Genomic DNA, 27013 nt, shown 5'->3' with positions numbered 1-27013 from the left:
CAGGGAAGACTTGCCCCCCACTGAAATTTGGTAAATACCTTTTTTGGCTTTTGCGCTAAAAATTATTCCTTTTGTTGGTATTTTGATTGAGAATATCGAAAAAAAAATGCGCACCTTCCCCCACTAACATTTTCACAAATTTGCAGTATTGATATGACGGCACCGTTAAAAACGAACAAAAAAGGGGAAAAATCAGGGGAATTCAGGCCTAAAAAATTAATTTTCGATTTTTCAATCCCCTGATTCCCCTCCCAAATTTTAGACCTGTCTACACCTATGTTGCTGTCTATTCTTGTGTTCAAGAGCTTTATGGTAGCAATAGTTTGTAATTATTTTCCGAAAAGAATGAATACGGGGCCACTACTTTCGACCTTAATCTATTGTTTTCTCAGGTATGTCTTCATTCTGGTTGGGCTTTTATTCAAATTCTACGTCTATAATATTATTTTAGGTTGTTGGTTTGTTTATCTTGAACGCCAAAGTCAATATTAAATCTCTACAAATAAAGATGTCTCTTATTCTACCTCTTTGTCTTATGCTACCGGTAGAATTTTTTGATAGTTACCAAAGTACTCATGGGTGCCGTTCACATCCACGTCAATTCTTTCTAGGATTTACCTTTGATTTTTAATGGTAATAAACATGACTTATTTTATTTTAGGATTTAGATTTTTATCTGAATCCAAATTCTGTTTTTAGTAAGGGTAAATATATGATTTTCTACTATAATCAAACCAAACCAGTCGCAGCTATTTATAAAAAAAGATCAGGTTAAAGAGTGAAATATGCCTTTTATTATTTTCAACGTCAAAATTGCACTACAGAAATGAAAAATTCTATGAATTTTCTATGACATGAATTAGGTTTGAAACGCGTGAATCCATACGATTGTTCCCAACAATTGCTTATCAGAGGCAACGCTCAAGCTTTCTCTATAGCAAAGAACCATAAGATTTAAACGCATAATTTTCGAACCGCTAGAACCATCTTCTAGAGGATGTTGTATGTTCTGTAATTTTTGGAGAATATAAGAGCTCAATAGTGATTTTATCCGTATAAATATGAGGATCCTGAATTTAGTTCTGAAATGCGAATTTTTTTTTGTCACATTAGTGTTTAGTTATGTTACTCCAAGTGGTTTATTATACAATTGTATTTATGACCGACAAATAAAAGCTTTCTGCGTTGTAAAAATAAATAAACTGTAGTAACAGAAACTTTGCAGGGACATAATTCGATTGGAAATTGAAGGTCTGATATCCCTTTTTAGAAATCAAGTGTTTTAAAAGTTCATTTAAGCTTTTATCCGTTTTAAAATTTGATTATTTATATGTATCAGTATCTGCTATCTTTACATTTGATGTGATTATTTATTTTAATTTCTGTTCGTTTGTGTTTCGTATATTCTTCGATAGCGATTCCTGGTCGTTTTAAGTTTGATCTATTATATGAATTCATTTCTGCTCGTCTTAAGTTTTAATATAGCTCTTTACTTTTCTTTGAAAAACTTCTCACCTAGGAAGTATTTTAAAGTAATACTATATCTATATATCTTTGACCTGATTCATTTTAAAGATAGGAAACCTGGTTTTTCAAAATTCTAACTTTTATAATTTAGAGAGATTATGGTTAAAGTATGTACTCTAATTGGCCAATTACACATTTAAAATTGGAAATTTGAACATAATTTAACATGATAAAGCATAAGCAGGATACATAATTGGCACCGAAGCTGCGAACAACTTTGATTTCATCCAAAAATACGGCTATAGTGTGGCTCCGGCATTCTGTTTCCGATATCATATCCAGTCTTTAAGAATATAATAGAAGAAGCAAATGAACAGAAAAAACTCTAATATCTATTTTACTCCAAATTAAGAAAAGTTGAAACATTATTAGTACTATGATTAATCAAGTAATTCATAATCACACTTCATTATATTGCAAAGAAATTGACATCCTATCTATTGTTTCTTGGGCCATACAAAATACAGGGTTAATCATCTTGACCTCTTGTGACCCAAGAAGAGAAAGACCTGCCAAGGCAAACAGCGTATGAAAAGGGTCTGGCATATCTCCTGGTCTATCTGTAAAGCCGCCCGTCTCAGGATCCTAGAAAACACCAAAGAATTAGCCATAAAACAGAACATAAATTTACATAGCTGAAATTAAGACACTGGTTATAAAGCTTTACCCAAATTTTCAAAGATATTCCACTATTCCAACCTCCTCACCCATTTCTACAAATCTACCAAGCACAGAAAAATTTTTAAATTCGAGCCAAACAATACATTGGACATAGTACAGGCACCAACACATTTCAACCTTTAGACAGCAAGCCAGCACAGCAAACCTTTAGACAGCTAAAGATTGTATTATTAGCGGAGTTTCCAAAGAAAGAATTTGCAAGTCACAAGAGTGACAGTAGTTTTTAAAGGCGGGCATAAAAATGAACGTTGCAGTTATATGACGTTTATTATACAACTTTCTTGAGCTCTAAAGACTCGCCTTGTAATAAATGTACAAATTGCCAAATATGGAAAATATGCAAATTGCGGGGGCGATGTTGCTTCCTGTCTGTTTTTCCCGAGCTTCATGCTCTTGCTAATCCCACACCTCCTAGATTATCCAGGCTACAATCATGAATCATGAATATGAAGTCCCAGAGTGCTTATCCAATATCGATGGAACGAAAAAAAAATAATTATCCTTGACAAGACACTAGCTTGCCATGATGTTGCTTAGTTACATGAGCATTTGCCCCAAGACTACAGTTTGAACTTTCTATGGCGTAGTTGGCAACAAAGGATATTCAGCATGAGTGTTCCTCATATCCAGGGTATGCCCTTAGAGGGTTTCGCTCACGCTATAAAACAGAAATTGCCTGGTTATCTGTCCCTAAGCTGGTACCAATCCTGTGAGTACTATCTTGCAGTCTAGATTGCAGGTGTGAGCCTAATCGAGGTCTGTTTACCCTATGATTAAAGAACTGCATCTTTTTTCTCCAGTTATGTGAATGCTTGCAATTAAATTAAGACTCTAACAGCAATGAATAAACATCTAGGATGTAAATAGGCGTTCATTGCTGACTTACACTGCGAAGTTAGTGTCTTCGGCGCACACGTAAGTACTATTTCAGTTTCTATCCTTGGAACCGAATATCGCATTGAAATATCTAATCTCAACTTTGCATATAAATAGGTACATAGGACAGTTATCATGCCAATCTTCTTGTAAATCAAATAAATGATTCGAAATACATAAGTGATCAAGTGCTAAAATTCCTATTTACCTAGCTAAACTTAGGAGTTTGGTGTAAACCATGCACCCCCCCCCCCCCTTTTGACTGTCTGTGTAACACTGTTCGTTCTATTACTGACAATGCCCGATTATATCTAACCTGTTTTATCGAAGAATCATATCTTGCATAAAGCAAGCTGAAGAAGTAGCCGTCCCTCTTATCTGCGTCCGGCTTAGTACTTAAAATCCAATGTGGAAATATGATCCTATGCTAAAAAAAAGTTAAGAAAACGGTTAAATTCTGGCTAAACACTTGAGCTAATCGTCTTCGACCGGCCCGCGGCATTGTGCAAGATTATAGACAAAAAAAAATAATCTTGGATACAATCGTCACCTTGTGCTGTCTCTTGAAACTTTCTCAAAAATTACGTGAGAGGACCAAATTATTCAACTCGGCTGAGTTTTCACAGGCAAGCTCCGGAGATATTATGCTTCGCCCATCTTTGACTGAACACCGCCCAACCGTTTTCTCCAGGTTAAAGCATGAAGGGCATCAAAATGTAAACATTTTTGGCCCCCTGGCTCCATCTTAGGTTTAATCAAACCTGAAAATTGGCATTTTCCACGATTTTTATTTTGAATAACCATTATGATCATTTTCATTGCGTAAAGTTTCTCCTTGTTGGCACACTGAATCTCGAAAAGAAATATGCAGAACTTTTCCTGTTACATAAAAAGCCGAACCAAACGACCCGATTCACCGGTACCACCGGTACCACGATTCTCCGGTACCGACCGGTACCACCCGATTCACCTGCATCAAATAATAAAGTATTTCAACAATCAATAGGACGGTACAATCTTTTGCGAATGAACAAATATAGACTAGTAGGACTATGCAAAATTAAGCAACAAAAGCAATATTTTTCAAATCAGAACAAATAAAAGGATTCTATTGATATGTCAGTAGTCTACTAAAGGGATTATTACAACAAAACACGACAGCCTAACTAGCCTTCCTAAAGATGTATTGATGTATGTAAGTCAAGAAATTGAAGAATTTTAATAGTAAAGTACATCAAACATAAAAAAAAATATTGATGCAAGTCAATTTCTTTTCAATACTTTTCCCCAAGTTTGCTCTCAATCCGACGCTCCCTTCTGGTAGAAGCATTAGTGACTCCTCTTCTTCCTCCTTCACTGTAGAGGTCAAGTCAACTCTAGACTCTTGAGTAGGCATAACTACTTCACTAAACGTTACTTTTGACTCGGTTTGGTTGAGATAGGATGAATCCCCTGGGCTATTGTCATGAATACATGGATAAGAGGACCCATATTCCCCCCCCTCGGCAAAGCTCAGATCAAGTCCTAATTTAAAAGGCAATACTTATACCAAGACCATATCCAGGGGAAGGTACCGAATTTGCCACCCCATCCCCCTCCCTCCACCCCTCTCCTCCCAAAAGTTTTTGTCCGATTCGTAAAAAAAGTAATAAAAATGTACATAAATCAATTTTTGATGCGTTACGTGATTTTTTGCACCCCCCAAACAAATTCTCAGGCACGACACCCCCCCCCCCCAACTTTTTTGACATCGGCAGAAATTTTGCAAAATCGGCCGAAATTTTGCAAAATTCTTGATTTCTGCAGAAAATTCAGCATAAATTAAGCAGCAATTCGGTAAAATTTACGAAGATCTCCCCTCCCCCACCAAGGAAATGAGCCTCGGAACGCTCCTGACTAGGACACTTCCTTTTATTTTCCTAGCACCGATATTAGGACCATTTTATATAAAGCAGAACGGATCAATGACTTTGCACTTATCATTTACAGTGTGCTTAAGAATCAGGACTCAGCTTCTTTTTTGTCAATTCAAAAAAAAAAAAAAATGAAAATAAAAGTCCAACATAATTGAAGTTGACACTCTGACTTTGCAAAGAAAGCATAAACCCTGGAGAACCTCAAAGTTTTACTTTTAAAGAATCTCCCTTAAACTGGGCGTTTTGGCAGCTAAGAAATCTACATGGACAAGTCTATTTTCAAAAGAACTTACCTGACATGCGAATATAAATTTCTTTAATTTTTCTGAATCAATCCAATCTATTTTACCAATGATTTTCAAAGAAGCAAGGACCCACCAGCAATAACAAACATCTGGAAGTTTCTCTGGTCTACCATTAAGCCCGCCAGAGGGTAGCTGCCTCTCACAGAGCCACCAGCCAAGAGATTCAGTGTCTACATAATGTAATCTCTCTAAAATAGAATTCATGAACATTAGAGATTATTGTTCTACTAAATTATAGCAAGAATCTAGGTAAACAAATTGGAACCATATTATGAGGTGCCTATATATTAACTTAAAATCGACAAGGAGCAGAGCTACATTTACGTAACAACTTTTATACAAAATTCGAAATTCATTTTGATAAAAATTATTCAGAATCGTCATAGAGGCTAGAAGAGCCCAAGTAATGACAAGGACAAATTTAGCTTTTCCTGCTCATTTTAACTTTATACATGACAAGGATCAAAAGCAGAACACGGGCCTTGAAATTTAGCCCTTAATTTACCGTTGCCACCCAAAATTTTGTTGAATGCTATCAAAGTAGCAAAAATTAGCCCATTGCAAAAACAAATTTCTATGTATTAGCGCCTACTTAGCATCAATATAGTCAAACAACAGCCGATATATTAGATGAGGATCAAAGAGAGAAATTCAGCAATTAATTTAGCTTTTATCGGAGTAGCAAAATTAGCCCATTGCAATAACAAATACCCATGCATTAGCGCCGACTTAGCATCGATATAACCAAACAACGGCTGATATATTAGATAAGGTAGCAGTACCAAATACCAAAACGTGTCCATTGATAGTTTCGACATTTAACAATGTTACTGATACTCAAATTCCTTTGCTACCAAGTAAGCGAATGTCTGCTTGACATTTCCCCCAAGCAGTGTGCCACTACAGATTATTCGAGGTATGACATTTCACTTCAGAATAATAGATTTCATCGTGCAAATAATTGGTTCAAATTTGCTGTGGTTTGAAATTCCTTCGAGAAAGGCCCATGGCTCTGAGTACCTGCCAACTAAATTCGAAGAAGAAGTGGCTTCCCCTCTGGAACTGTACCCCTTCTGCATTTATGATCCAAAGCACTTAACCCATATATTTCAAGCGGCTCGGGGTCTCTTCGGACAACAATCAAAGAAAAGGTATACGCCTCTTAAAAACAAGCCAGACTTGGGTACGAAAACAACAAAGTCCTGATACTGTACAAACAAATTACATTCGAAGCTTCAAGAGTTCATAGGATTCAAGAGGTGCATAAACAATTACTTTCAAAGATCCAGAAATTCACAATATTCCTCTGCACTCACTTGGTGGAACAATGATCATAGTCCTGACGCGGTCGACAAATGAGCTTATTCACAGTCTTTCTCAGCATTGCTGCAGACTGATTCGGTGCAAGATCAACCTCAAATATACTTAGAAGCCAAGACAAACACAACTCACACATTGTTCAAAAACAACATAAGATTTGACTCTGTGTAAAAGCAAGCGAAATCTATGCTATTGTAGATTTTTGCATCACTGTTGAGGACTAAGTTATGTAAAAATCAAAATTTCGCAGCATTATTGCGGACTGACTCCTGATTAGAACATAAAGCAAGCTAAGTCTTGGCTTGAAGCAAAAAGGAGCCAATAAAAACTTCTGGATTACTGTGAAATGACTCGGCGGGAAAATAAGCAACATCGCAACTAGATGAAAAATCGATGCAAGCGTATAATCAATCCAAAAACGAGCTAAGTCCTAATAGTAAATTTCGATTTAATACTCAAATTTAACATAGCATTTAAATTCCAATCTCATTCTTTAGTTTTCCGACCCATTTGAAGACGTCCCGGTTTTGTTTGGCCTCAGATGGGTTGCCAAAAGTTCAATTTTTGGCAGCACATCATCTCTCATCCGTAAAAAGTGACCCAACCATATTATTGTTTCTTTGATTGTTGCCCAAGAAATTGGGTTTGAACTACATATTTTGTATGTTTGTTGTAAGTTTGACATTCAGTTTCTCTGGAAAACTTCCAGCACCTATTCGATGCACCCAAGTTTCTGAGTTATATCTGACCAATGTCATTGCATCACTTCTTAGTTCTTCCCATTCTTTTAAAGTGTGTTCAACTGCGAAAAAATACCCTATACCCAATACTATACTATACAAGTATACCCTATACTTGGTTGATGTTCTTCTTACCTATCATCACCTCTTGATCCTCATTTACTCCTAGTTAAAGTGATTTAGTCTTCTTAACATTAACTTTCAAGCCTTAACTCGCGCCCTAGACAAAACCTCCAAAAATTCCTGCAGCTCACTAAAATTTTTATCCAGGACGCTCAAATCATCAAGGCCATCTATTTCTGGGAGAAATTTACCTTCCTGTTTTATACCATGTCTTTCTATAACCTTTACTATGCCCCTTGGGACAGAACTCATAGAGATAATCCACATAACGAGGGATAATTCACAACCCCGATTTGCTCCTAATTCTATGCCGAATAAGCTAGTAGCCTCGCTTCCTATCTTAACCAGAACAATATTATTCTCGTACATAGAACTAGTCCTTGTGACGTACTTATTCCGTATATCATATAATGATGGGACGTTCACTAAAACTATCAGTAGATGAAATGCCTGCTCAAAATCCATAAAATTTCATACTAAACAGGTTTAATAATAATCCAGCTCCTTCTCAAGTACATAAATAAGCGTGAAAATTTGATCAACGCCTTTCTGGCACTGAACTTTTCTTTCTGAATCCTACTGATTTTGTCTTAAAAATATATTACAGCATCTCTTAGTCTTTCAAGAATCATCAGACTGAGTCATTTACTTCCTACCCAAATTTCGCCACTGGGTGATGCCATCCGCCATCTACAATTACAACACTTACTAGTGTCACCTTCCATATAAAGGGCTTGATTAAAGTTTGTCTTAAACCACTAGGTACTTTCTTTCTTATCCAATATCATATTTACAATTTTCAGTCGCTTAATTCTGATTTTGCAACTACTATATTATTTTTCAATCCCTTTAGTACAAAATTTAACTCCTCGTTACTAATTAATCCTTCACTTCAGAGACTATTTTACAGTCAATAAACTTTAAAATTCTGCGCTATAATCGGCCATTATATATAAGCTGAAAAATGGCTAAATAGAATCAAATATTATGACCATTTTTTTAAACATTTTGCAAAATACCATTTAATTTTACCAGGGTAAACAAAACAGAAAAACAACAAATTTTAGTCAAGGGTTTAAGGTAACCCTGACTGGATAAATTTTACAGCTATACGAGCACAAATAGCCCTACTAAATAGGTTACCTCGAAAATTATCCCATATCGAAACAGAAAAAATGAAACAAATACGATAGATACAAATAACAGCTTACTTTAAAGCGTCACCGATAGTATTCTGGGCTATATCACCATAAAATTGTATTTGGTATTGTATTTATGTATAATTATATACGTATATCTATCTTAAACTTTAAGCAGATCAAAATTAATAAAGATTCAGCTTTTGAGCGAGAATTTTTTCCGTAAATAGCACAATTTGGAAAGTGGCGACATCCAAAAATGCAGTTTATTTCAAACTACAAACAGTTTCTGAAAAAAAAACAGAGAGGAAGAAAAAATTCAAGATGAAGAATCAAAGGGAAGTACGAATGCCAGTAGAATGAAAAGACAAGCTAAAACGACGCGGATATTTCGCCTGTATAAGACATGGCGTCTTCAACGGTAAATGTAGACGAAGAACAATGATAAAATCTAAATTAATCTATAAAGCCTAAAATTAAATAAAATCTAAAAGAAATAAGAACAAACCAATATTTATATATACAATTAATACTGGTGCCATTGAGCAACACAGAAGTATGTTTATACACATTTGCGAGTGGCTTCAGTGAGAACACTGAAGCGACTGAATAAAATAAAAGAACATAAAAATAAAATTAATTATTTTGCTGCGAAATAATCCTTTTGTTGGCTTCCACTGCTGCAATTCTACTTGGTCTTATGTTTACTGTAGTCCCCTGGTGATTTTGTCAAACCTTATTACTATTGTTAGCTATAAGTTGACTTTTACTGGCCGTAGTCCGGTTTGTTTCTTCATCCTGAGATTTTTTTTCTCCCTTTGTTTTTGTCGTAGCTGGCCAGTTCGGCTTTAGATCTTTTATTCGTCAGTTTTGAATTATAATACCAACTTCTGAATATGTTTTAACCCTTCAAAAATTCATTCCAATAATCCAGTACGCACGAATATACACATATAGTACATAGAAAACGTTAATAAGCCCTTAGCAATCCCACAGAAAATGTTCAAATAGGAATGTCTAAGAAATCCTTAAGCAAAACTTCAACTATGAGTAATTTTTAGGTAATTTTACATATCATGGGGCTGGAAGAAGCTAGTACTAAGCCAATAAAGGTTCTAAAAAAAAACCCGGACCCACCAAGAAAGTATGACGAAGGAAGATGGCACCCTCACAAAAGGTACGGAGGAAACCTTGAACCCTATACTTGAGGTACATATAAATGATCAAGTAGTTATGATGATGGAATGTAATTATGATGAGCAGTGCTGATGGATTTAATACAGCTATGCTCCAAAACGGATGGGATAATACAGTCCCAATCACTGTGAGATTTTTACGAGAAGCCTCATTTTAGGCTATATTCCTATGATATGGCTAAAAGCACGGGGTGTTTTTACCCATAAGCCAGGGAAAGAAGATTATTTAAATCCTAAATCATATAAGATTGTTTACACTAACATCCTTTCAAATGAAAGAATGCCTAATTCATTTGTATCTCATAAGCAATCCTGAGACCAAAAATGGATTTTAGAGCCGGATGTTAAACAGAAACAGATGAGCAGCAGATGGCGTAAAGAGCAAGCAAAGGGAATCAAAGAATATGCTTTACTAATATTTCAAGAGATACAAGGGTCGTTTGTAAACACCACTTTTGAAACCATAAAACATCCATGAAAGAAGGGAAAATGCATAAGGCTATACAAAAGTGCAATTCCAATATGCTCAGAAACTGGTTAGAGTTAATGGAGCTAAACAGAAGGAAAAAAAATTTAAGCTATTATAAAAGGCTAGAGTGTTGGCTCTGACATTAATGTTCGCATTTACGATTTGAAATTTCTGTATCACTAGCTATTGATGTTACCAGCCAATATTGATGTTGGTGATGTTACCATCAAGCTATTGATGTTGGTGAAACCAATAAGTTTTTTTTTTCTAAATCATTATTCTTATTCTTGTATGGCTAGGGCAGCATCTATCCCTATTTCTAACAACCTGGACATTAAAACTCCACAAAATATATCTATTATAAAAGCTCTTAAAGAATGCTCTTTATACATTCTCAGAACTTTCAGTACAAAATCAGTAGGGACAGAACAAAATCTAGGGGAGAGGGAGGGACTGAATGATCATTATACATTCTTCTCAGTGCTTTCAAGACCATACTATCCCAAGGAATTCAAACTATCTCACGGATTTTTAGACCGGAGGAGTGTATAGAACCTTATAATAAATAATATTTTGAGTCTGCTATAACAACTATCTCTGTAATCTGAGGAACGCACCGAGGATCTAGTATCTCTCCTACGAGAATGATGTCTAACAACGCTGTTTGAATAAAGAACACAAATGCTCAATAAATTCGGACACGAGCACAAAACATAATCTGCGTATTGCTCCTCAGAAGAGTGCAGCAATAGTATTTACAAATGAATGGAATTGGAAAGCATCTTTCACTTTAAAAATGTACAGTTGCCCGATATCATTAAAAAAAGGTAAAACACATGAGGATCACAATTGATCACCAGTTAATCTAGAAAACCCACCGTGCAGAGAAAGCACAGAAAGGTATAAAGGCTTGCTTGATTAAAGGTCATATCACCATACTACGGAAATGCCACAACATTCATGGAACTATGCGCAGGAGTTCGGACTATAAAAAAAATTTAGAGGAAGAAGCCATAAAATCTGCTGTCAATATACATAGCAGGACTATGTGCAGGACTATACAGAATATTTAGAGGAGGAAGCCATAAAATCTGCTATCAAAATACATAGCAGGACTATGTGCAGGACTATACAGAATATTTAGAGGAGGAAGCCATAAAATCTGCTGTCAAAATGCATAGCAGGACTATGTGCAGGACTATACAGAATATTTAGAGGAGGAAGCCATAAAATCTGCTGTCAATATACATAGCAGGACTATGTGCAGGACTATACAGAATATTTAGAGGAGGAAGCCATAAAATCTACTGTCAAAATACATAGCAGGACTATGTGCAGGACTATACAGAATATTTAGATGAGGAAGCCATAAAATCTGCTGTCAATATACATAGCAGGACTATGTGCAGGACTATACAGAATATTTAGAGGAGGAAGCCATAAAATCTGCTGTCAATATACATAGAAGGACTATGTGCAGGACTATACAGAATATTAAGAGGAGGAAGCCATAAAATCTGCTGTCAATAAACATAGCATGACTATGTGCAGGACTATACAGAATATTTAGAGGAGGAAGCCATAAAATCTGCTGTCAATATACATAGCAGGACTATGTGCAGGACTATACAGAATATTTAGAGGAGGAAGCCATAAAATCTTCTGTCAATATACATAGCATGACTATGTGCAGGACTATACAGAATATTTAGAGGAGGAAGCCATAAAATCTGCTGTCAAAATACATAGCAGGACTATGTGCAGGACTATACAGAATATTTAGAGGAGGGAGCCATAAAATCTGCTGTCAATATACATAGCAGGACTATGTGCAGGACTATACAGAATATTTAGAGGAGGAAGCCATAAAATCTGCTGTCAATATACATAGCAGGACTATGTGCAGGACTATACAGAATATTTAGAGGAGGAAGCCATAAATTCTGCTGTCAATATAAATAGCAGGACTATGTGCAGGACTATACAGAATATTTAGAGGAGGAAGCCATAAAATCTGCTGTCAATATACATAGCAGGACTATGTGCATGACTATACAGAATATTTAGAGGAGGAAGCCATAAAATCTGCTGTCAAAATACATAGCATGACTATGTGCATGACTATACATAATATTTAGAGGAGGAAGCCATAAAATCTTCTGTCAATATACATAGCAGGACTATGTGCAGGACTATACAGAATATGTAGAGGAGGAAGCCATAAAATCTGCTGTCAATATACATAGCAGGAATATGTGCAGGACTATACAGAATATATAGAGGAGGAAGCCATAAAATCTGCTGTCAATATACATAGCAGGACTATGTGCAAGACTATACAGAATATTTAGAGGAGGAAGCCATAAAATCTGCTGTCAATAGACATATCATGACTATGTTCAGGACTATACAGAATATTCAGAGGAGGAATCCATAAAATCTGCTGTCAATATACATATCAGGACTATGTGCAGGACTATACAGGATATTTTGAGGAGGAAGCCATAAAATCGGCTGTCAATATACATAGCAGGACTATGTGCAGGACTATACAGAATATTTAGAGGAGGAATCCATAAAATCTGCTGTCAAAATACATACCAGGACTATGTGCAGGACTATACAGAATATTTAGAGGAGGAAGCCATAAAATCTGCTATCAATATGCATAGCAGGACTATGTGCATGACTATACATAATTTTTAGAGGAGGAAGCCATAAAATATGCTGTCAAAATAAACAGCATGACTATGTGCAGGTACTTAAATCATTTTGAATTGTAGAAAGCCATAAAATCTGATGGCAAAATACATAGCTGGAATATGTGCAGGACTATACAGAATATTTAGAGGAGGAAGCCATAAAATCTGATGTCAATATACATAACAGGACTATGTGCAGGACTATACAGAATATTTAGAGGAGGAAGCCATAAAATCTGCTGTCAATATACATAGCAGGACTATGTGCAGGACTATACAGAATATTTAGAGGAGGAAGCCATAAAATCCGCTGTCAATATACATAGCAGGACTATGTGCAGGACTATACAGAATATTTAGAGGAGGAAGCCATAAAATCTGCTGTCAATATACATAGCAGGACTATGTGCAGGACTATACAGAATATTTAGAGTAGGAAGCCATAAAATCTGCTGTCAATATACATAGCAGGACTATGTGCAGGACTATACAGAATATTTAGAGGAGGAAGCCATAAAATCTGCTGTCAATATAAATAGCAGGACTATGTGCAGGACTATACAGAATATTTAGAGGAGGGAGCCATAAAATCTGCTGTCAATATACATAGCAGGACTATGTGCAGGACTATACAGAATATTTAGAGGAGGAAGCCATTAAATCTGCTGTCAAAATACATAGCAGGACTATGTGCAGGACTATACAGAATATTTAGAGGAGGAAGCCATAAAATCTGCTGTCAATAGACATAGCAGGACTATGTGCAGGAATATACAGTATATTTAGAGGAGGAAGCCATAAAATCTGCTGTCAAAATACATAGCAGGACTATGTGCATGACTATACAGAATATTTAGAGGAGGAATCCATAAAATCTGCTGTCAAAATACATAGCAGGACTATGTGCAGGACTATACAGAATATTTAGAGGAGGAAGCCATTAAATCTGCTATCAAAATACATAGCAGGACTATGTGCAGGACTATACAGAATATTTAGAGGAGGAAGCCATAAAATCTGCTGTAAATATACATAGCAGGACTCTGTGCAGGACTATACAGAATATTTAGAGGAGGAAGCCATAATATCTGCTGTCAATATACATAGCAGGACTATGTGCAGGACTATACAGAATATTTAGAGGAGGAAGACATAAAATCTGCTGTCAAAATACATAGCAGGACTATGTGCAGGACTATACAGAATATTTAGAAGAGGAAGCCATAAAATCTGCTGTCAATATACATAGCATGACTATGTGCAGGACTATACAGAATATTTAGATTATGAAGCCATAAATTCTGCTGTCATTATACATATCAGGACTATGTGCATGACTATACAGAATATTTAGAGGAGGAATCCATAAAATCTGCTGTCAAAATACATAGCAGGACTATGTGCAGGACTATACAGAATCTTTAGAGGAGGAAGCCATAAAATCTGCTGTCAATATACATAGCAGGACTCTGTGCAGGACTATACAGAATATTTAGAGGAGGAATCCATAAACTCTGCTGTCAATATACATAACAGGACTATATGCATTAATATAACTAAGAGTGAGTTGTGTAAGAAATAATCTCTTCTTTGTAAAGACAGAGCAGGACTATGTGCATGTCGATTAAGGCTTGGGCGAGGAGTAAGACAAAATAAACTATGTCAAAAGGAATAGCAGGTAACATAGAAGGACAATAAAGAATCTTGAGAGGATTAAGAACTACACACTGATGTGACAAAACATAGCAGGACTCTGTGTCGGACTATACAGGATAGTGAGATGAGGAAGCCATAAAATCTGCTGTCAATATACATAGCAGGACTATGTGTAGGACTATACAGAATATTTAGAGGAGGAAGCCATAAAATCTGCTGTCAATATACATAGCAGGAATATGTGCAGGACTATACAGAATAGTCAGAGGAGGAAGCCATAAAATCTGCTGTAATTATACATAGCAGGACTATGTGCAGGACTATACAGAATATTTAGAGGAGGAAGACATAAAATCTGCTGTCAATATAAATAGCAGGACTATGTGCAGGACTATACAGAATATTTAGAGGAGGAAGCCATAAAATCTGCTGTCAATATAAATAGCAGGACTATGTGCAGGACTATACAGAATATTTAGAGGAGGAAGCCATAAAATCTGCTGTCAATATACATAGCAGGACTATGTGCATGACTATACAGACTATTAAGAGGAGGAAGCCATAAAATCTGCTGTCAAAATACATAGCAGGACTATGTGCAGGACTATACATAATATTTAGAGGAGGAAGCCATAAAATCTGCTGTCAATATACACAGCAGGACTATGTGCAGGTCCATACAGAATATTGAAGTGTAGAAACCCATAAAATCTGATGTCAAAATAAATAGCTGGACTATGTGCAGGACTATACAGAATATTTAGAGGAGGAAGCCATAAAATCTGATGTCAATATACATAGCAGGACTATGTGCAGGACTATACAGATTATTTAGAGGAGGAAGCCATAAAATCTGCTGTCAATATACATAGCAGGACTATGTGCAGGACTATACAGAATATTGAAGAGGAGAAAGCCATAAAATCTGCTGTCAATATACATAGCAGGACTATGTGCAGGACTATACAGAATATTTAGAGGAGGAAGCCATAAAATCTGCTGTCAATATACATAGCAGGACTATGTGTAGGACTATAAAGAATATTTAGAGTAGGAAGCCCTAAAATAGGCTGTCAATATACATTGCAGGACTATGTGCAGGACTATACAGAATATTTAGAGGAGGAAGCCATAAAATCTGCTGTCAATATACATAGCAGGACTATGTGCAGGACTATACAGAATATTTAGAGGAGGAAGCCATAAAATCTGCTGTCAATATACATAGCAGGACTATGTGCAGGACTATACAGTATATTTAGAGGAGGAAGCCATAAAATCTGCTGTCAAAATACATAGCAGGACTATGTGCATGACTATACAGAATATTTAGAGGAGGAATCCATAAAATCTGCTGTCAAAATACATAGCAGGAATATGTGCAGGACTACACAGAATATTTAGAGTAGTAAGCCATAAAATCTGCTGTCAATATACATAGCAGGAATATGTGCAGGACTATACAGAATATTTAGAGGAGGAAGCCATAAAATCTGCTGTCAATATACATAGCAGGACTATGTGCAGGACTATACAGAATATTTAGAGGAGGAAGCCATAAAATCTGCTGTCAATATACATAGCAGGACTATGTGCAGGAATATACAGAATATTTAGAGGAGGAAGCCATAAAATCTGCTGTCAATATACATAGCAGGACTATGTGCAGGACTATACAGAAAATTTAGAGGAGGAAGCCATAAAATCTGCTGTCAATATACATACCAGGACTATGTGCAGGTCTATACATAATATTTAGAGGAGGAAGCCATAAAATCTGCTGTCAATATACATAGCATGACTATGTGCAGGACTATACAGAATATTTAGAGGAGGAAGCCATAAAATCAGCTGTAAATATACAGAGCAGGACTATGTGCAGGACTATACAGAATATTTAGAGGAGGAAGCCATAAAATCTGCTGTTAATATACATAGCAGGACTATACAGACTATTTAGAGTAGGAAGCCATAAAATCTGCTGTCAAAATACATAGCAGGACTATGTGCAAGACTATACAGAATATATAGAGGAGGAAGCCATAAAATCTGCTGTCAATATACATAGCAGGACTTTGTGTAGGACTATACAGAATATTTAGAGGAGGAAGCCATAATATCTGCTGAGAATATACATTGCAGGACTCTATGCAGGACTATACAGACTATTTAGAGTAGGAAGCCATAAAATATGCTTTCAATATACATAGCAGGACTATGTGCAGGACTATACAGAATATTTAGAGGAGGAAGCCATAAAATCAGCTGTCAATATACATAGCAGGACTATGTGCATGACTATACAGAATATTTAGAGGAGGAAGCCATAAAATCTGCTGTCAAAATACATAGCAGGACTATGTGCAGGACTATACAGAATATTTAGAGGAGGAAGCCATAAAATCTGCTTTCAAAATACATAGCAGGACTATGTGCAGGACTATACAGAATATTTAGAGGAGGAAGCCATAAAATCTGCTGTAAAAATGCATAACAGGACTATGTGTAGGACTATAAAGTATAGTCAGATTAGGAAGCCATAAATTCTGCTTTCAAAATACATAGCAGGACTATGTGCAGGACTATCCAGGATATTTAGAGGAGGAAGCCATTAAATCTGCTGTCAATATACATAGAAGGAATATGTGCATGACTATACATAATATTTAAGAGGAGGAAGCCATAAAATCTGCTGTCAATATACATAGCAGGACTTTGTGCAGGACTATACAGAATATTTAGAGGAGGAAGCCATAAAATCTGCTGTCAATATACATATCAGGACTATGTACAGGACTATACAGAATATTTAGAGGAGGAAGCCATAAAATCTGCTGTCAAAATACATAGCAGGACTATGTGCAGGACTACACAGAATATTTAGAGTAGGAAGCCATAAAATCTGCTGTCAATATACATAGCAGGACTATGTGCAGGACTATACAGAATATTTAGAGGATGAAGCCATAAAATCTGCTGTCAATATAAATAGCAGGACTATGTGCAGGACTATACAGAATATTTAGAGGAGGAAGCCATAAAATCTGCTGTCAATATACATAGCAGGACTATGTGCAGGACTATACAGAATCTTGAGAGGAGGAAGCCATAAAATCTGCTGTCAATATACATAGCAGGACTATGTGCAGGACTATACAGAATATTTAGAGGAGGAAGCCATAAAATCTGCTGTCAATATACATAGCAGGACTATGTGCAGGACTATACAGTATATTTAGATGAGGAAGCCATAAAATCTGCTATAAAAATACATAGCAGGACTATGTGCAGGACTATGCAGAATATTTAGAGGAGGAAGCCATAAAATATGCTGTCAATATACATAGCAGGACTATGTGCAGGACTATACAGAAGATGTCGAGGAGGAAGCCATAAAATCTGCTGTCAATATACATAGCAGGACTATGTGCAGGACTATACAGAATATTTAGAGGAGGAAGCCATAAAATATGCTGTCAATATACATAGCAGGACTATGTGCAGGACTATACAGAATATTTAGAGGAGGAAGCCATAAAATCTGCTGTCAATATAAATAGCAGGACTATGTGCAGGACTATACAGGATATTTAGAGGAGGAAGCCATAAAATCTGCTGTCAATATACATAGCAGGACTATGTGCAGGACTATACAGAATATTTAGAGGAGGAAGCCATAAAATCTGCTGTCAATATACACAGCAGGACTATGTGCAGGACCAAACATAATATTTAAGAGGAGAAAGCCATAAAATCTGCTGTCAATATACATAGCAGGACTATGTGCAGGACTATACAGAATATTTAGAGGAGGAAGCCATAAAATCTGCTGTCAATATACATAACAGGACTATGTGCAGGACTATACAGAATATTTAGAGGAGGAAGCCATAAAATCTGCTGTCAATATACATAGCAGGACTATGTGCAGGAATATACCGAATATTTAGAGGAGGAAGCCATAAAATCTGCTGTCAATATACATAGCAGGACTATGTGCAGGACTATACAGAATATTTAGAGGAGGAAGCCATAAAATCTGCTATCAATATACATAGCAGGACTATGTGCAGGACTATACAGAATATTTAGAGGAGGAAGCCATAAAATCTGCTGTCAATATACATAGCAGGACTATGTGCAGGACTATACAGAATATTGAGAGGAGAAAGCCATAAAATCTGCTGTCAAGATACATAGCAGGACTATGTGCAGGACTATACAGAATATTTAGAGGAGGAAGCCATAAAATCTGCTGTCAATATACATATCAGGACTATGTGCAGGACTATACAGAATATTAAGAGGAGGAAGCCATAAAATCTGCTGTCTATATACATTGCAGGACTATGTGCAGGACTATACAGAATATGTAGAGGAGGAAGCCATAAAATCTGCTGTCAATATACATAGCAGGACTTAGTGCAGGACTATACAGGATATTTAGAGGAGGAAGCCATAAAATCTGCTGTCAATATAGATAGCAGGACTATGTGCAGGACTATACAGGATATTTAGAGGAGGAAGCCATAAAATCTGCTATCAAAAGACATATCAGGACTATGTGCATGACTATACAGAATATATAGAGGAGGAAGCCATTAAATCTGCAGTCAAACTGCAGAGGAGTACGATGTGCAGGACTATAACGTGTAGTTAGAAGGGGAAGCCAATCAATCTGATGTCAAAATAAATATAAGGACTATGTTCAGGAATATAAAGGCTAGGGAGTTGAGGACGCCATAAAATCTGCTGTCAATATACATAGCAGGACTATGTGCATGACTATACAGAATATGTAGAGGAGGAAGCCATAAAATCTGCTGTCAAAATACATAGCAGGACTATGTGCAGGACTATACAGAATATTTAGAGGAGGAAGCCATAAAATCTTCTGTAAATATACATAACAGGACCATATGCAGGACTATACAGAATATTTAGAGTAGGAAGCCATAAAATCTGCAGTCAATATACATAGCAGGACTATATGCAGGACTATACAGAATATTTAGAGGAGGAAGCCATAAAATCTACTGTCAAAATACATATCAGGACTCTGTGCAGGACTATAAAGAATATTGAGAGGAGGAAGCCATAAAATCTGCTGTCAATATACATAGCAGGACTATGTGCAGGACTATACAGAATATTTAGAGGAGGAAGCCAAAAAATCTGCTGTCAATATACATACCAGGACTATGTGCAGGACTATACAGAATATTTAGAGTAGGAAGCCATAAAATCTGCTGTCAATATACATAGCAGGACTATGTGCAGGACTATACAGAATATATAGAGGAGGAAGACAAAAAATCTGCTGTCAAAATACATAGCAGGACTATGTGCAGGACTATACAGAATATTTAGAGGAGGAAGCCATAAAATCTGATGTCAATATACATAGCAGGACTATGTGCATGACTATACAGACTATTGAGAGGAGGAAGCCATAAAATCTGCTGTCAAAATACATAGCAGGACTATGTGCAGGACTATACAGAATATTTAGAGGAGGAAGCCATAAAATCTGCTGTCAATATAAATAGCAGGACTATGTGCAGGACTATACAGAATATTCAGAGGAGGAAGCCATAAAATCTGCTGTCAATATACATAGCAGGACTATGTGCAGGACTATACAGAATATTGAGAGGAGGAAGACATAAAATCTGCTGTAAATATACATAGCAGGACTATGTGCATGACTATACAGAATATTTAGAGGAGGAAGCCATAAAATATGCTGTCAATATAGATAGCAGGACTATGTGCATGACTATACAGAATATTTAGAGGAGGAAGCCATAAAATCTGCTGTCAATATAAATAGCAGGACTATGTGCAGGACTATACAGAATATGTAGAGGAGGAAGCCATAAAATCTGCTGTCAATATACATAGCAGGACTATGTGCAGGACTATACAGAATATTTAGAGGAGGAAGCCATACAATCTGCTGTCAATATACATAACAGGACTATGTGGAGGACTATACAGAATAGTTAGAGTAGGAAGCCATAAAATCTGCTGTCAATATACATAGCAGGACTATGTGCAGGACTATACAGAATATTTAGAGGAGGAAGCCATAAAATCTGCTGTCAATATACATAGCAGGACTATGTGCAGGACTATGCAGAATATTTAGAGTAGGAAGCCATAAAATCTGCTGTCAATATACATATCATGACTATGTACAAGACTATACAGAATATTTAGAGGAGGAATCCATAAAAACTGCTGTCAAAATACATATCAGGACTATGTGCAAGACTATACAGAATATTTAGAGGAGGGAGCCATAAAATCTGCTGTCAATATACATAGCAGGACTATGTGCAGGACTATACAAAATATTTAGAGGAGGAAGACATAAAATCTGCTGTCAATATACATAGCAGGACTATACAGAATATTTAGAGGAGGAAGCCATAAAATCTGCTGTCAAAATACATAGCAGGACTATGTGCAGGACTATACAGAATATTTAGAGGAGGAAGCCATAAAATCTGCTGTCAATATACATAGCAGGACTATGTGCAGGACTATACAGAATATTTAGAGGAGGAAGCCATAAAATCTGCTGTCAATATACATAGCAGGACTATGTGCAGGACTATACAGAATATTTAGAGGAGGAAGCCATAAAATCTGCTGTCAAAATACATAGCAGGACTATGTGCAGGACTATACAGAATATTTAGAGGAGGAAGCCATAAAATCTGCTGTCAATATACACAGCAGGACTATGTGCAGGACTATACAGAATATTTAGAGGAGGAAGCCATAAAATCTGCTGTCAATATACATAGCAGGACTATGTGCAGGACTATACAGAATATTTAGAGGAGGAAGCCATAAAATTTGCTGTTAGGCAGAAAAATGCTGACCAGTGGACTTGGAGACAGCAGTTACAGAGGGAGAAAACGAAAAGCTAATACTATCCGAATGACAAGAACTAACAAGGTAATTTTAATTGTCATAAAGAAAAGGAATAAAATGGAGGAGGAAATTGCATTACTCCACCGGAATAACGCAACAATTTGTTATACAGATGGTTCACGGATCCATGATCCGGGGCAAAAACAATGGTCCAAATGAAGAGATGACAAGTTATCTCTAAGGGGAATTTGCAAAGCTCTTTCAGACTGAAATAATGGGATAGGACAGGCAGTTAAAAGAATGGATAAACAAAATAGTATAGGGACACTTGTGTCATATGTGATAACCAAGAATGTCTAAAGGCTCTTGAGAACATTAAGAGCAAAGAGGTAAATTACAATGCTATGAAACCTTAACTCAGAGTTGCTGGAAAGCCGTTCTAAGACGGTAGACCTTTGAGAGGATAGGACAGAATTGGCACCGAATGATGAGATGTAAATAAACAAAGAATATTATTCCTAAGTTGAATCCCATCCTGACAAAACATCTTCGACATAAAAGGTCTAAATTACGAATGAATATATTGAAAGCATTACATGAATCAAGAATTTTCAAAATCATCTTACTAGAATTGGAAAAGCTGAATCCAAAATTTGCCGAAAATGTCAGGTGCCCGAAGAAACAAGAAGGCGTCTAATAGAAGAATGATCAGCCGGGGTTAAATACCGCCAGAAGACAGTTCATAAATTGAACGATTGGCTAGAAGACGTCGCTGAGGAGAGTAAGAATCAACAGCTAAGAAGGTATGTGACTAGGGTGGTGTGACTTTGCCTCTAATCCCGAAACTGCTGATCAATTTTTTTTATTATGTTAATTCATTTTAGATGGTAGATTTTGAGAGTCAGATTTTTAGATTTGTTTTTTTTTGGTGGGGGGGGGCAGAATGAACCCTTGTAACCTGAGCTTTGGCTCAGTTGGTGAATCCACCCATGTTAACAATATTAATCTATATTATAGTTTCCTGTTGTATAGACACTCAAAGTGCTTTCAGTGAGCCTATAAACAGTAAAGCAATTGTAAATTCTTACTTAATATTGAAAGTGCTCCAAGGCAGCAATATATTTGTCCAGCATGGCTCTCTGATCCTGGACGAACCCCAAAACCTCCATCAAAGTTCATACATGACAGAATATAAGTCGTTGCTTTATCCACATTTATTACATCCATTGCATTCTAAGGGGAAAAAATGGATTAAGTATAAAGACAAGCTGAATAGGAGTCAAATCGACCATTTCCAATTCTTTAAAGAAGATAAGATACAACGCGATGGTTTTCCCGTCTTAATACTTTTCTAGATTCAAAATTATTTTTTCCTGATTCCCAAGTTGGTTTAAGAAGCATTGAACATACTTGCGCAACCCTTTCGATTTTTCTGCATTCTGCTTTGGGTTCGTTCTGAGTTGGTTTTCTGCTATTTTATTTTGTTTAAATTATAAGCTCTCCTCAGCAAGGAAAAACTGAGAGTTTGAACGAGAACATTTTCAGTATTATGAGCTTTAATGTCATTGTTAGTCATCTGGTAACCGAAACCAACCAAGTTTTTCCTAAAGAAAATGCAAAAAACAACACACAAGCCCTTCTTTAAATAATGCGTGCTTTAACATCATTGGTAACCCTCCTATCAGATTGTCGTATCTGTGACTTATTTAAGCAAGCCAATCACGTTTTTCCTTAAGAAAATGTAAAAAAAAAAAAAATCAAGGCACACTTGTAGCAATGTTTGCTTTTATGTCATTAGTAGGCCTTCTAGCACATATTCAAAATTCATCTGTGACGTATTTTGGCAAGCCAGTAACGTTTCCTCTTAAGAAAATACAAAAAATAAAATATTCAAGGCCCAGTTGTAGCTATGTGTGCTTAAACATTATTAGTATCCCTCCTGGGACATATTAGAACACATTAAAAAACATTCAAGGCACACTTGGAAAAATGTGTGCTTTAATTCATTGGTAGCCCTCCTAGCGTATATTTATAATTCATCTGTGACGTGTTTTGGAAAGCCAATCACGTTTTTCCTTAAGAAAATGCAAAAGAAAAATCAACGTACACTTGTAATAATGTGTGCTTTAATGTCATTGATAGCCCTCCCAGCACATTGTCAAAATCCATCTGTGACGTATTTTGACAAGCAAATTGTGTTATTCCTTGAGAAAATGCATTTTTGGGGAGATTTCGGCACCCGTTGAAACTAACAGCTGACCAAAATGCAGCTTTCTCTGCAGAGCATCAAAATGTAAAGTTATCTACGAGTTATCAAAATGGGCTTTCAACCAGGGTTTTCTTGCGTGTTTAAAAGATATTTAGCCAGAAGCTTTCCGTAGATAACCCCACCTTTTCAAATCCTATTGGTTCAACTGTTTGAAATTTTTAAGCCGCTAGCCAGTAAAAAGAATGAAAATCTAAATTCCACGCGAATGGTTTTCCAGAATAAAATTTTAGCCGTTAAAGGCAAGATTTTTTACTATTAGTGCCTCCGTTTCTCTGTGGTTATACCAAGAAAAGCTGGTGAATGGAAAATGTGACCACACAATATTGAAGGCACAACATTAGAATTGTACCCTGAAGTCACACAATATACACAAACACTGAAGGCTCAAAATATAATTAGAATTACCAAATCTATACATAAAATCAACATGACTAAAACTAATAAACCGTCATCAAAGGTTCTCTATAGCTATCAAACTTGTAAAAACAAAAACATTGTTATTCTATAAAGACACATCTTAAGATGGAATTTATGTTGCCGCTCTAAAAATGCATGATAGCTGATAAACACTTGTCTACTGAGATTCTCAAAATAATAAACATGACTTATACAGATCATTGTAAATCAATAAAGGTGTTCAAAAACTAAAGTTATAATGTATAAAGAGTATCTATTCTGATTTGACGTTACTATGGTTTTACCTACCAGAGTTCTTTATATGAAATACCAGAGGTGTACATACCAACATAAGATATTAACAGAAGCTCAAGTAAACAATTCACACTATCAGGGTTTCCCTTTTGGTCTGAAATACAGAACCCATGAGCAACACAGCTACTTTTACACCAAAGTTCCTTGATTTTTTTTTTGGACAAACTACCCAAATTTAGCATCTTTGAGCTTTTATCTTAAAAAAAACATCTAAAAAATAAAGAAAAACTTAACTTTTGAGGTAGTTTGCTGCTCTTTGCAACTTTTTATTATTACTTCAACTGAGTCCACTACACGTTCAAATTTTTGCATCTAGAGTTGAGACGTAGGAGGTATTTAGTCGATTAAACCAGGCTCCACCACTGGCAAAATGTTCAGATTTTTGCATCTAGGGTTGCGAAGTAGGAGGTATGTAGTCGATTAAACCGGGTTCCACCACTGACGAAATGTTCAGATTTTTGTATCTAGGGTTGCGATGTAGGAGGTATGTAGTCGAGAACCAGGCTCAACCACTGGCGAAACATTCAGATTTTTGCATCTACGGTTCCGACGTAGGAGGTATGTAGTTGATTAAACCGGGCTCCACCACTGGCGAAATGTTCAGATTTTTGTATCTAGGGTTGCGACGTAGGAGGTATGTAGTTGATTAAGCCAGGCTCCGCCACTGGCGAAACGTTCAGATTTTTGCATCTACGGTTGCGATGTAGGAGGTATGTAGTCAATTAAACCAGGCTCCACCACTGGCGAAACGTTCAGATTGTTGCATTTACGGTTGCGACGTAGGAACTATGTAGTCGATTAAACCGGGCTCCACCACTGGCGAAATGTTCAGATTTTGCATCTAGGGTTGGGACGTAGGAGGTATGTAGTCGATTAAACCGGACTCCACCACCAGCGATAGTGTAAAAATAAAGATTAACAAGACAATTAGATAAATTATTTAAGCTATATGACATTATTATTATTTCAATTTTCATACTCACCAATAGTTTCAAACAAGCAATTGCACAGAAAGAAAATCTAGTATCTATTTCACCCCATTTGTCACCCATAAAAGAACCATTGTCCTGTTGCAGACTTGCAATATACTTCACAGCATTCGCAGAATCAATTGTTCCAATGGAATCGTACGTTACAAGAATCTGAAAGACATCATAAATTTAAGATTAAAGATGGAACACATCCGTGAATTGCCCCCAGCAAGTTTATAATAACAACACCTAAGACTGAAGCAATAAGAGAGGTGCCTTGGGGTTCATCTTCCACTCGAAATTAGCTAGAATCTTCTATTTTTTACCATTTATTTTTGTGGTCAAATAGGGAGACATCGGATAGTTACCAACAGAAGGTTTCTGAGATGGACTAGGCAGCTAGGACAGGGCATTCTTTTTAGAATAACCCCCTCCCACCCCATCTGAATGTTCAAAAATGGACAATTATGCAAAAATTCGTAATCTTGCCAACAGTTGATCAAAACCATCTAGCTTCTCGAGGTTCTCTACGTGTAGGGATTCCTTACGTTAGATGATGAGTTGCGTGCCACCATCATTAATTTAGAAGAAACTCAAAACGCCCTAGAAATATGGTCAAGCTATTTGCTTGTTGAGTTCATTCCTTTTTTTATTATTACATAGTGTATTTTGACTCGGTTAAACTATTGCAAATATGACAATCAAACTCCGTCCCCGACAAGTTTCTGACCCCCTTCTCCTAGCAGTTTTTGGTCAGTGTGAACTTGTTGCCATAAAGAACGTATATAGTCATTCAAATAGTAAAGAAACACCAATATAACCTGAGTGTAATACAGCCTGATTTCAAGGAATGTAAATCAACTGATATCAACACGAAAATCACAATGCCACTTTTCGAACAAAAGTTTTGCTACCTGTATAAGATACCCCAAATCACTGCTCTTTCTTTTCTACTAAGAAAGATGCCGATAAGTTTTAGCAATCGGGCAGATTTAAGTTATTATGAAGTTACAAATGATGTTACCGTGTGTAAAAGGCATAGGGATATTAGCCCTACTCCTGTGAATCAATGATTTCTGAAAGCGGAATTTCTGGAAATGGTAGCAGTCCCACACTATAAACCTGTTTCACAATTCCCTAAAATTTTAAGACGCTCCAAAAAAACAACATAGATTTGAAAAATACTTTTTTTTCGCACATCTTCACTAAAAGGCCAAAAATAACCCTTGACCTTCCCTCATCCCCCCATCCTATATTTTTCTGAATTAACGCCACCCACCTGTATATTTAAGTTGCCAAGAGTAGGAACCTATAATTGTTACTGCCATCGCTGTGATTTTCAAGAAAAGTGATAATTTTGTGATTTACTATTGTCGCTTTAGCGAGGCTGTTTCAATCAACGAGGGTATGACTACGGTCTGGCTCGAGTACAACACCCTAGTATGTCATAAACTGAACTTTTACAAAAAGGAGCATTTTTTTCTGGTTCAAGATGTACCCCAACCATCTGAAATGTTTTATTTTAAT

At 36.4% G+C, this 27013-nt stretch overlaps 1 protein-coding gene across 4 annotated transcripts in view; it reads right to left on the bottom strand.

Moving 5' to 3' along the window:
* Positions 1-805: 805 nt before the first annotated feature.
* LOC148955694 (uncharacterized) overlaps positions 806-27013 on the bottom strand; it is a 62336-nt gene continuing 36128 nt past the window's right edge. For all 4 annotated transcript variants that reach the window (XM_089108311.1, XM_089108310.1, XM_089108309.1 and 1 more), the window contains exons 5-8: positions 25499-25657; positions 22624-22768; positions 5294-5493; positions 806-2112 (exon numbers count right to left, since the gene is read on the bottom strand). In XM_089108311.1, coding sequence (XP_088964437.1) covers positions 1927-2112; positions 5294-5493; positions 22624-22768; positions 25499-25657 — 690 coding nt within the window. In that variant the 3' untranslated portion in view covers positions 806-1926. The remainder of the gene's footprint in view (positions 2113-5293; positions 5494-22623; positions 22769-25498; positions 25658-27013) is intronic.

The sequence above is a fragment of the Artemia sp. Qi Xiang Cuo genome, chromosome 2 (genome assembly GCF_049724085.1).
Source record: "Artemia sp. Qi Xiang Cuo chromosome 2, ASM4972408v1, whole genome shotgun sequence".
In the NCBI taxonomy this organism is placed as follows: Eukaryota; Metazoa; Arthropoda; class Branchiopoda; order Anostraca; family Artemiidae; genus Artemia; species Artemia sp. Qi Xiang Cuo.
Note: the sequence above shows the minus strand (reverse complement) of the source record. Positions and strands in the feature narration are given on the sequence as shown.